Genomic DNA, 12693 nt, shown 5'->3' on the forward strand with positions numbered 1-12693 from the left:
CCTTGTATGACACCTTGGGGGCAGATGTTTTCAGAATTCGGAATTTTGTTTGGATTTTATAACAGTAATATGGTGCATCTATTACAGAACATGCAGCAGAGTCAGGGATCGAATCCTACAAGCAAACAGCAGGAATTCTGCAACCGAATGTGCAGACATTCCCCCCTCACCCTCGCCTGGTTGGATAAGTAGCTATAAATAGCATCACATCAGTTCAGGTCTGGTTTTATGGCCAAATGAGTCCATATCAAACTTAAGAAAAAGTCCCTTCCAAAGCTTTTGGGATTCCAGAATTGTGGATATGTGCATATGAATTATTTTCTGCATTTTATATGTGAGGAAACTGAAGCTTAGAGAGATTGATCTTCCAAACCCTCCCACAGCCAGCAAGTTACTTAAACAAATTATTCAACCGAACATTATAATAAGAAAAAGACAAACTTGGTAAAACTTAAAATATTTATTAGTATGAATCAGTGTGTGTTAAACCAAAAATAACAGATACAATTGGGCGATGTGGAGGGCAATGCTTTATTACAGAATATAAGGTGGAAAGGTCCTAATGTCTGCAGCGGCGTCTTCTATACATGAGAACTGGGTCCAGCCCAGACAGAAGCTCTTTACAAAAACACGAGAAAGGGAGCAGTTTACACAACTGAGCGGTGACAATGGATCACTGGGTCTGGTTTCAGCAATGATGGTTAAACCAGAACCTAATAGGTCTGAATGAGGCTTGGAGTCCTTTTATTTATGAGCCCACTCTTTCTTCAAGTTGCAATGAGCGTGGCAGAGCAGGGAGAAGCAGGGCCCCTGAGGGGAGCCAGTTTCAGCCATCACAAGCCACGTTCCTTGATCTCAGGGGGCATACTTTGGTCACCCAAGCCTCCCTCGGTCCTCGGTGGGTCACAGCCCTTTGCTTGGCTAAAGGCTGGCTTTAGGTTTTCAGCCGTCTATGGTTTGTAAGGGAAGTCATCTTTAGCGCCCTGATGTACCACTTTCCACTATGAAAATGGCAGGTCAATTATGTGCCTACGTAAAATGTTTGCATGACCCCACTGCCATTTTAGAGATTCCCACCGGGAAATGATCCCTCTGAGAGCCCATGCCTGCATTACATGACACAGAGTCACGAGCCAGACTCAGCCAGTGAAATGGATCACATGTCGGCATAACAAATATGAAATCATATTTACACATATACACACATGTACCGCACAGGAGAGGAAGGAAAACAGAGGAAAAGAGCACATTTGGGGAAATTGGGCAAAGGATGCTGCTTGACATTTTGGAGCAACAGTAATTTCCAGGCCTTTACATGATGTTACATGGTTATAGTTCAAAGATTAGAAGAGCCAGAAAGTAATCTCAAGGCAAAATAAAGGAAGATCAGAAAGCCTCCTTGTGGACAAGGCTCGAGCACCTATCTTCAGGGAAGACGCCGTGTTCCTGTGAATGTGTGTGTGCCCAAGTGCCATCTACTCTTTCTACCAATTGCTCCAAGGACTGACTATAGACACATTGTCGCCTGACGGCTTGAATAGTTAAGGCCATACAGGAAGGCAAAAGAGTGGTTCCCACCCTCGTGGGCTTCTGAAATCAAGTCATGGGCTCATGGGTGGGTAGCTTGCTGGTTAAGACCGGCTGTTTTATGCAAGATGCGAGCACTGAAAACTTGCTGGGCTGCGTAACTCCTTAGCTAGGCAACCTTGTCTAGAGACAAGCCCAGGTCCTCAGGGACAGCTGGATGATGAAAGATTCCAAAATAAGCCTACATTACACCTGGAATTAGGTCATTTGAATTTGCAACCCACATTTTTTTTAACTTTGGAAAGAGGCAAGGTAATCGCTTGGCCTGCAAGCAGAATCACGGTAGCCCATAGTAGTGACAAGGTGAAGAAAACCCTAAAAATCCCTGCAAAGGCCCTGCCAAGGTATCCACGTGCCAACTGCTAACAGTTTTTGAGGAACCCGTCTGGGAGAGCTAAGAGGCACTCTTGAACCAAAAATAAGTGTTTCCAGCGTTCACGTCCTAAGATTGTCAAGTTACTCTTGCAAGCTGGATGAAGCGGTAAGAACATCAAACTGACAACACATTCTCGAGTTTAAAAAACCTAAATCTGAGATTTCGACCTGTTTTCTTGATTGCAGTCCACATGAAGAAGTGTGAACTCGGCCCTGGTCTCTCAAGGACTCTCGCTTTTTTGGATGGCAGACTCAGCGTCCCCGCCCATCCAGGGCTCAGGGGCAGAGCATGGCAGGACTCAAGCACGGTTACTGAAAGTTCGAGGTTTTTACTCAGGTTATGATCTCTTCCCTGATTTTTACATTGTAGGTTTTCAATTAATGTTTGCTGAGCCTTGAAGGTACCAGCTGGCCCTGATGCCATACTGCGTGATCAACCACATCTCACCCCCAAAAAAGGCACCAGTCTGAATATCCTCCAAGAATCACCTCCCAACATGAGCCCTCATAGGAAACCAACTGCTTCTTGATCCCAGGTTTTTATGAAAGTTAGAATGGAAACAGGATTTGAATTTTCAATGGGGATAGCTTTGCCTCCTTTCCATGCCTTCTTTCCTTCTCCTTTCATTGGATTCAGACATCTTTAATTAATTGAGCAGACAGGAAATCTGAAAAGGGAGGGTTCACTGAAGTTTGTTCTCAGCCAACTGGCATTCCAGGGTTGGCCCTCTGGTTAGCCTTAATACCCACACCCCCAAAGCTTGGCATCTTCTTAAAGACTTTCTCTGATTTTGCAGTTTTGGGGGGTCTAGAATCTTAATGTGCTGGTACTTCCTCTGGCTGGCTTTCCTGTAACCTATTATTCATTGATATTATTAGAAGTTTGCCCTACAATTTAGATTCAAACATCCTCCAGGTAATTTGTTCCACGGATATGACACTATGACAAACTCTCTTAGTAAAATAATACTCTGTGTGAAACTTCCCTAAGAGAGTGGGAATTTATTACTGTGGAGGTGATGCAAACCAGGTGGTCTCTGGAATAATATTTATACCCTGCGTTTGTCACAGTTTACACAGTAGTGACTCCAGTGACTTCTAAACCAGGCCTCCAAATCCCAGAATGACATGATATATTGTAGTCAGATTTGGTTGGTTGGTTTATATGACCAAAACTTAGAAAAATGGTCATCAAGTAAAAGTCACAGATGTAGATAATAGTTCCTAATACATCTTTCTCCACTTTCATAACAGTGCAAGTCTACAGCAGATGGTCCAATTACACTCCACTGAAAGGGAAATTCCATGAACCTTTCAGTGGAGGTTGGTTGAGTAATTAAGGCAATGGCACTGAAGAAGTTCCTGAAATTTGGTTAGAAACATAGGAAATCAGAGTGGAACACCAGTTTAGAATCTCACACACATAAGCCAGTAAGACTTTTGTACAAATTTAAGAATATTTTGAGGCTTTTAACAAAAAAACTCAACTATAATTAATACCTAAAATCCATTCCCTCTGAGTGAATTTCACGCACCAAAGGCCCTTTTCTGGCAGTGTGGTGGTTTTTCCCAGAGTTTTGTAGAATCCTTTTCCAGGGATGCTCCCTGCCCCGTTCCCTGCGGGTCTCACCTCCCTCTGAGCCAGGGGCCAGGCCACCAAGGGTGGGAGGCCCCCGCAGCAGCACACGGGGAGGGGAGCTCCGGCCTCTTCAAGCACAGGGGACCCCAGTCCCAGGTCAGCAGCACCGCCGGCCGGCCTGCGAGGTTGGCTTCAGTTTGATTGTTCCGTTGTTTCCGTTTTCATGGGGGTCCAACGGTGGGATCTGGCGACCTGGAAGGAACGGAGGCCAAGGTTGAGTTCCTGTTTCCAGCCAACCCCACCCTGCTTCCACGTCTCCAGTCACGTGCGGGTCGCACATGAGGCAGAGGGGCTGTGGTACTAGCTCTTTCCCCCTCTCCCTCAGCTGTATGAAGTCAAGCTCAAGCGTAGAAAGTTAAGGAAAAGTAAAAGCAGCTTTCTGATAATAAGTATTTCCCTGGAGGTGGAAGCCCTGCTCCAGAGCCGGCATCCCTCTTCTCTGCACAAACAGCGGCCACTGGCTCCTCCCAGCCTTCCCCCGCATCCACCAGCGGAATGAGCCCCTTCTCAGCTCCCAGTGAGGCCTCATCTTTGTGCTTCTACAAACAGACCTGGCTTGGGAATTGTGATGGTCCCACTAACATCACGTATTTACAAACACTGAGCTCCCGTGCCTCATCCTGCCAGCGCACTTAGAGCATTAACTGGAAAGCCTTTGGAGACATTCTTCACAGGAAACAGTATCTTAAGTGTCATTCACAAGTAATCTTATTTTAATTTAAAGAATTAGCTGAGAGTCTCTGTTAACAAATCCAAAGTAAAAATTAAACAGGCAGTGGAGGGGAATAGGGTGGTCGTAGTTAAAGAGTATGTGTTTTGTTTTTTGTGGGTTTTTTTTTTGTTTTGGAGATAAATTCTAAAACTGTGCTGATGGGTGCACATAAAAAACACTGAATTGTACATTTTGGTGAAACGTATAGTATGTGAGTTTTGTCTCAATAAAGCTGTCTTCTAAAAAGGCAATGGAATATGGAAATAACAAATATTTGTGTAGAACCTCACAGTTAAAAGATTTTCACAGGCACGTCTTCACTGGGTCATGTGAAGCTGTGAAATGACTGTTATGATCACCATTTTACTATTAACTGGAGAACTTAGGTTACACCTGAAGGTCAATACCAAGGGGCACAGGTGGCTCTCTGATTATAACCTACATCTTGACTTTCTGATGGATCCCAAAGCCTGTGTCCCTCCCACTCTACCATGATAGCTCTTGATGCTACTTTTCTAACCCCCATGGAAAAGGCATGAAACAGGAGCTCTAAAACAGGGATTTAAAAAAATCAGCTAATTAGGGTATCAGTTACTAGGTAACCAGTAATTAGAGATGGAAGGGAAATTAGTTCCAAGACAAAGCCCTTCCATGCAAGTGGACGCCCTAAGGACCATAAAGAGAGTCAAAACGCCCTGGAAGAGGTGCATTTTCACAAGGGTGGAAATCGTCAATTTCACAGGTATTAATGCGTTGTGTAGATCGGGTGGTATGGCCACTCGTCAAAGCTCAAGCATAAAGACTGGCAATTACCCAAAATTCAAAATTCGTGGTAGAGCTCTTATCCGCTTACGGGGCAGACATGAAGGCTGGAGTGATTTCTGCAGCTACTGCTTCTGCCAATTTGTGTCCTCCACAAAGCTGTACAAAGCTTCCGCAGGCCATTCTCCAAACAGTTCTGTCCTAATCCAGAAGCAAGTATGTACTTTCCTTTTCTGGACAAGCTGTGTCTGTTTTATTAGTCATAAGAAAAGGGAAGGAAACAAAATGCCTCTCCTACTTTGTCAATCTTAAGTGATAAACAGAGGGGAAAAGTTCCCAGTGACTACCAATACTCTGATATATTTAGGTCAGATCTTCCCGGTCAAGTGTTCCATACCCCTCCAGAGAAAGTGATGTGTTTTGGAGGGATGGTGGTGTCAAGTTACAGCATTACTGAAGTTATTTATTTATTTATTTATTTGAAGTATAGTTGATTTACAATCTTGTGTTAACTTCTGCTGTACAGCAAAGTGATTCAGTTATACATACATATATACACATTCTTTTTCATATTCCTTTCCATTATGGTTTATCGCAGGATATTGAATATAGTTCCCTGTGCTGTACAGTAGGACCTTGTTGTTTATCCATCCTACATATAATAGTTTGCCTCTGCTAATCCCAAACTCCCAGTCCTTTCCCCTCCCTCCCCCCCACCCCTTGGCAACCACAAGTCTGTTGTCTCTGTCTGTGAGTCTGTTTCTTTTTCATAGGTAAGTTCATTTGTGTCATATTTTAGATTCCACATACAATTACTTAAGTTGTTTAAGTTAACACTTCGGGTGCCTCCCGAGAGTGTTAGGAGCTGTAATAGGGGCTTTTGCATCTGAAATATTTTGGGACAAAATTATAATTCTGACCGGTGCATGCCGCTGCCCTAGTTAACTAGTCAAGTACTGTTTACCGATCAGTTTTGACTACATCAAGATCAGTATCTTACACTCACATCAACCTCATGGTATTCTTAAGTTGTTAACTCTAAAGTTAGCAAAATAGCATTAAGCGGTAAGCCCTCCTATATGTGACCGATTCCACACGCCAAGTGTCATAAAGTTTCATAAGTTTTTTCCTAGGAGAAGTACCTCAAATATAGAAAAAGCTCATCCAGAAGATTAAAGTCACAAAAGTGGAGTGAAGAGCTAGAAAGGGCAATGCCGGAGTGGCCCATCCCATCCCATCCCATCAGCACCCTCCTTTGCCCCCATTCCTCCTCCTCTTCCCTGCCCCTCACTTCTCTCCTCAGCAGACAGTCAGTGGGACAAGGTCTGGGAGCAAGATGAGGTAACACCCGAGGCAGCCCCTCAAGGAGACGCCCCTCTTATTTGTTTTAAACTGTGAGCAACGTTTCTGAATCAGTGTCGAACCCAGCTTCTGAGAGGAGCCAGGTTCTGTTTATCTTCAGAACATCCCAAATCTCACTGAATAGAACGAAATATTTCTCCGAGACAGAATTACTGCAGTTTGTTTACATATTTGGGTTCCACGTAAAATTTTGAGAAAAGGGCTGTTCTGCTAAAAAAAAAAAAAATTAAAAACCGCTGATCCAAAACACCTTTGAGGCCATCTGCACTGGAATGTGAATTAAAGGCTTAGATTGGTGTCCTGTGACACATCAAGGCATTTTTATGGGTATCATGACATTTGTTTCTAGGTTTTGTTTCTGAGAATTGGGCTGCCCAAACCTTTTAGTCATGTCCAATTTTGTCATCATCATGTAGATGTGGATAAAATCTTTTCATCATGGTCAATTGGAAAATGTTCTTTACAAATGTAGCAATTTCTCATTGAAAACTGCCCTCCTGGGGGAACATAAGCGATTTCATGCTTCCCCAATGAAGAGGGAAGGTACTAACTAGCCGTGTGGCTCCAAGTACATCATTATAGTAACTGCTTCCCTTTAAGGAATAAAGAGCTGGTATTACAGCCTTAAAATTCCCTTTTAATACCAATAAAAAGACATTTTCACACTTGTTCTGCGAATAAAGTTTCTTCAGTAACTCCTTAAAAAAAAAAAAAAAAAGAATTACTGCAATTTCCTTAGACTTTGTGTTTCTCATCTGGTGGAAAGAGTTTTGAGATCTGAGTGAGTGTTCCAGGTGAGTGAATTCAGACATGCTATCTGCTCTCTCCAAGATGGCCTTTCCTCACCTACAAAAAGAACACGGGAAGTAGCCTGACAACCATCACGCATCACAGACGCTGTGGCTAATGTGCCAGGAACCCAGGACAATGGGCGGGTCCCCAGCATCCCAGGCTCTGGATGCAGCTACGTATCAACCCCTGCCTCCCCCTCCCCGCAGTGGATGCTTAGGGTTCAGTTACCAGGATGGGGCCCATCCTGCTCTTCTCCTAAACACTCAGCCCAGGAGGGGCCCACACGTTCCAGCTTCAAACAGTAAGAAGAAAGGAAGTGCTTCCATTTTCAGGCAGAGAAAGGAAAGCCGGGCCCTAGCAACGACGCAAGCACCTTAAAAAGTGCAGGAAGCCACCAGCGCTGTGAAAACACCCCAAGAACTCGGATCTTGTGGTCTGAGTTATTTGGAACTTATTCAAAGCTTAAATGCACTTACACAATAGCATAGTTCCGGATAATGCCATAGCGTTTGGTACCAAGGTGATCACCTTGGAACACTGTTGAATCAGTATTAATTACATGGGCACAGAATAGGACAAAAATATACACGCAAACATCTGAAAGAAACATCACTGCATGTTTCTGCTCTTACAAAATGTCCTCTGAGTACACAACCTCCAAACAGGTCGTTCTGGAGTATAAATCCTATGGCAGGGTGTTTATTTTAATAAGGTTTGGATTGTGTAAGATTCTGCTTGGGAAAAGTTAAAAGACTTTTTTTTTTTTGAGTTCTGTTTTCCTGAAAGTTGATAGCCCAGAGAAAAAGCAGGTTTAATAAATGATTCCTCAAGAATTCAATATGTGAGAAAACAAACTCCAAGCCTATCAACTGTATCACGGCTCTGGACTGGGGCTGTAATGCTTTTACACACAACAAAAATAAAACAGCAGGCTCAGCTGCAGCTGTCTCCTCGCCCTGTGTGGCGACCGGCCGCTTTCTGCACCGGCCTGGAGTCCTCCCTGACAAGTCGCTGTTTGCATTCTTCTCTCTTATCCCAGTCCCAGGATTTATGAGGCTCAGCTTTGTTTGGTTGGTGTTAGAGGTGCTGGTACTTGCCCTGTCACTTCCATTTCTTGATCCTGATTTTCTGAATCATCCAGAGACCAAGTTTACTAGGACTTGGCAGTCTTTGCCCTTGATCATGACCTCCAAGCCTCTCCATTTGGGGGGGGGGGTCTCTATGGCCCACTGCGGTGCTCACAATCACGGGACCCTGCCCTAGAAATACAGAATGGGGCAGGTGACACATGCATGACACTCGAGGTCATCCTCTGAACCGTCCTTTTGCTGTCGTAAAGAAGACAATATTGGGATTATGAGATGACCTGGAACATTAGAGTCTAGACCTCGGAAGATGCTAACATTCTGTGCAGGACCAGCATGGCTTAGGATTCAGGAAGTGGATTCAGCCCAAGGCTGGCAGAAAATCCAGGTCAGGGATAATGAGAGCCTTAATTTGGGTGCAGCGGAGAGAAGTAGAAAAGAGGGTTGGAAGGAGAACCGTAGGAAGACACCTGGCAGACGTGACAATTGATTGGATGTGGGAGGGTGAAGAGACAGGGGAGGAAAACTGAAGTTCAAGTCTAGGAGCCGCGGGAACGGTGATGCCCCAGCAGAGAAGGAAGGGAGGGGCAGATCAGCACTGGCCGTTAGCCCAAAATGCCAAACGTCTTCAGCACGGAGGGGCTTAAGTTACTCTAAGATCATTAGGCTTCCTTACCATTCAAAGGCATCGTTTCCTTTTATTTATTTTTTTAATTAATAGACTGTATTTTGGGGAAGGGAGGTAGCTTGAGGTTTACAGAAAAAATTGAGCATCAAGTTCAGAGAGTTCCCATACACTCCTCCTCCTAACCCCCAATTTCCTCTATTTTAACGTCCTGCAGGAGTGTGGAACATTTATTACAATGGATGAGCCATTACTGGTCATTAAGTGAAGCCCATGGTTTCCATGAGGGCTCACTCTTAGTGCTGTACATTCTGTGGGTTTTGAGAAATGTATAATGACATGTAGCCACCATCACAGTATCACACAGAATAGTTTCACTGCCAGAAAAGCCCCTGAGCTCCACCTATTCATCCCTCCCTCCTTCCCGCCCCTGGCCCCTGGCAACCACTGATCGTTTTACTGTCCCCATAGTTGTGCCTTTTCCAGAGTGTCATATAGTTGGAATCATACACTATGTAGCCTTTTCAGACTGGCTTCTTTCACTTAGTAAATAAGCATTTAACATTCTCCCGTGTCTTTCCATGGCCTGATAGCTCATTTCCTCTTATCACTGGAAAATATTCCATCGTGTGGATATATCCCTTTTAATTTTTTAGTTTAACATTTAAAAGTTATAAGATGCAAAAAAAACACCCAAAAACCACAAGCCACAAAGAACAAATCTAATAAGCTAGACTTCATCAAAATGAAAAACTTCTGCTCTTCCAAAGACATTGTCAAGAAAGTGAAAACGCAAGCCACAGCCTGGGAGAAAATATTTGAAAGACAATTATCTGATAAAGAGCATGTATCCAAACTATATAAATAAACTTTAGAACCCAATAATAAGAAAACAACTCAATACAAAACGGGCAAAAGTTGAACAGACACTTCCCCAAAGAAGACACAAGGATTGCGAATAAGCACATGAAAAGGCACTCAACATTATCTGTCGTTAGGAAGATGGACGTCAAAACCACAAGGAGAGACCACTATATTCCCATTCGAATGACTGAAATTTTATCAACTGATCATTCCACATGCTGGCAAGGAGCTGGAGCTACTGGAGCTCTCCTGTATTGGTGGTGGGAATGTAAAATGCTAAAACTGCTTTGGAACACAGTCTGGGGGACCCTTAGAGTGTGAACCATTACCTGTGAGATAAGCCAATTGCGCCACTTCTAGGTATTTACCCACACAGACTTGTACATGAAAGTTCATCGCAGCCTTGCCTGTAATTAATTGCCAAAACCTGAAAACAACCCAAATGTTTAGGTGAATGGATTAACAAATTTTTACTCACATTATGGAATACCACTCAGTACTAAAATGGAACTCAGCAAAATCCACTGTGTGTTAAACTCGGATCACGACAACTGACCTAATTGCTCGCATAAAGAAATTGCAAGGAGGGAACCTACTGCTAAGGAGGGGCTTAAAAGACACACCAGCTAATTTTATCAATTTTATCCACTGTGTGTGGGGCTTATTTGCATCCTGATCCAAACAAACTATAAAATGCAAACAAAGAAACCATTTATGATAATTATGAACTATTGAAAATCTGAACACTGGCTGTTTGATGATATTAATATGATTATAGCATTATGATTATTAACGTGAGCATGTCATTGTTTTATGTAAAAAAAAAGTTACATGCTGAAAATATTTACAGATGAAATGACGTCTGGAATTCCCTTCGAAATAATACAGGCGGGGGGTCGGGGGGAGTGGGGGGGTAGGGATGAAACCAGCTTGGTTATGAGTATAGTCTGCCCTCTATATCTGCAGGTTCTATATCCGCAGATTCAACTTACCGCAGACTGAAAATATTCGAGGAAAAAAAATTCCAGAAAGTTCCAAAAAGTAAAAGTTGCATTTGCCACATTGGCAACTATTTGAATAGCATTTACATTGTATTTACAACTATTTGCATAGCACTGACATTGTCTTAGGTATTATTTGTAACTAGAGATTATTTAAAGTATATGGCAGGATGTGCTTGGTTATATACAAATACTACACCCTTTTATATAAGGGACTTGAGCATCCTCGCTGGGGTCCTAAGCAATCCTCCAAGGACACCAGGTGACGACTGTACATGACGGTTCATTATGTTATTCAGTTTACTGGTGTATATGTTTAAATTTTTCTGTAATAAAGTCTTTTGTTAAGTTCCCTGCAATCTCACCGCCATGAAACAACCACTGTTAACATTTTAATGTGTGTGTATCTTCCCAATCTTTGCCCAGAAGAATATATTTACTATTATATATTATATGGTTCATATTTTATAAAATCAGGATATTATACAAACTGCTCTATAACTTTGGTTTCACACTCAACAATTTATCTTTTTATGTCACTAAAGACAGATTTACAAACTCATTTTTAATCACTAGTTTATACTGGTGACCCATGATTTTTAAAAAATTATTTCCCAAGTTTTGGACAGTTAAGTCATTTCCTGTTTTTCACCATCATGAATAATGTTACCATAAACTGCCATCTGCAATGAGAAGTGATACAGACTCGCAGTGGAGAGCCTGGGTTCTGGAGCCCTGCTGCCTGGTTTCTAATCCTGACCCTCTGTGACCTGGGGCAAGTCACAAACCTCTCCACGCCTCAACTTCCTCAGGTGTAAAATAGGGATGATAATAGTGCCTATTTCATAAGATAAACGGTGCATTAATGAGCTAATATATATTTAAGCAATTGCAACAATGGCGCAGAATGACAATTTGCTCTATGTGAAACATCATTACTACATTTTGCACGCCTGGTCAATTTCTTCTTTAGAATCACTGGGATAAAAGATATGCACGTTTAGGGCTTCTGAGACCCAACTTACCCACATTCTGAAACTACCTTCTTTTGCAGAGGTCTCCTATCACTGCATTTGGTAAATTAACTTTTGAGGGGTTAAGAAAGTGGACAGGCTTTGTCTTTGTCCTTTCCTTGTCCCACAAAGGCTAAACTTGCCTTCATTTGACAGTTTGCTGTACTATTATAAAATGTGCAAATGTTTTGTTTTGTTTTAAAATTTCTTTAACCTGCTCCAAACCAAAAGTGTCCACCTAGAGAATTTCAAAATCCAGTGGACTTAAAATAGCTAACACTCTGTGCAACAAATGACTGCAGACAAGACACAATTACTGCCCGTAAGCCTTAACTTCCTGTCTTTCATGTTAACACCCTATTCTAATTTTTCCAAACTCATACGCTTGTACCTCTAATTACATTCACTTTAAAAATAAAACAAATATTTCTCACCTTGTTCTCAAATTAACAACAAACAAAAGCCTAGTTTCATCTCCAGATGTGATGTTCAGGACAAAGCCTGTGTTCTCTAGTCAGTATTCAAGTTAACTGAGCAGAAGCACAGCTGTCTGTCTGGCCTAGGTCCTGCCCCAATCCAGACATGTTTCTGTTGAGCCTGCAGCCCCAAGTCTTTGTGCCCTCAGGGAGAGGTTCTTTTTAAAGGGTTGGGTATTTGAGTTGAATAACTGAAATCCACAAAGCAAACCTTGTGTTCCCCATGCTCCAGAATCCCGCCCGTCTGCCAGGCTCCTAGCAAATCCAGCCTCAGAGGACTTGCTCCTGTGCTCACCTTCCTCCTTCCAGGGAAGGCAGCCTGGGGTGTATCTCAGGACCATGCTGTTCCTTGTTCCCCATTCGGACCACTACCCAGTGTTCCTGGTTCTACTCCCAAAAG

The 12693-nt window shown here is 42.8% G+C and overlaps 1 protein-coding gene across 1 annotated transcript in view; it reads right to left on the reverse strand.

The window, feature by feature from the left end:
- Positions 1 to 445: 445 nt before the first annotated feature.
- Positions 446 to 12693, reverse strand: part of RAB31 (RAB31, member RAS oncogene family) — a 109198-nt gene continuing 96950 nt past the window's right edge. Inside the window, exon 7 of the mRNA XM_036823480.1 lies at positions 446 to 3793. Within this exon, the coding sequence (XP_036679375.1) occupies positions 3699 to 3793 (95 nt within the window). The 3' untranslated portion in view covers positions 446 to 3698. The remainder of the gene's footprint in view (positions 3794 to 12693) is intronic.

This window comes from Balaenoptera musculus, chromosome 14 (genome assembly GCF_009873245.2).
Source record: "Balaenoptera musculus isolate JJ_BM4_2016_0621 chromosome 14, mBalMus1.pri.v3, whole genome shotgun sequence".
NCBI lineage: Eukaryota > Metazoa > Chordata > Mammalia > Artiodactyla > Balaenopteridae > Balaenoptera > Balaenoptera musculus.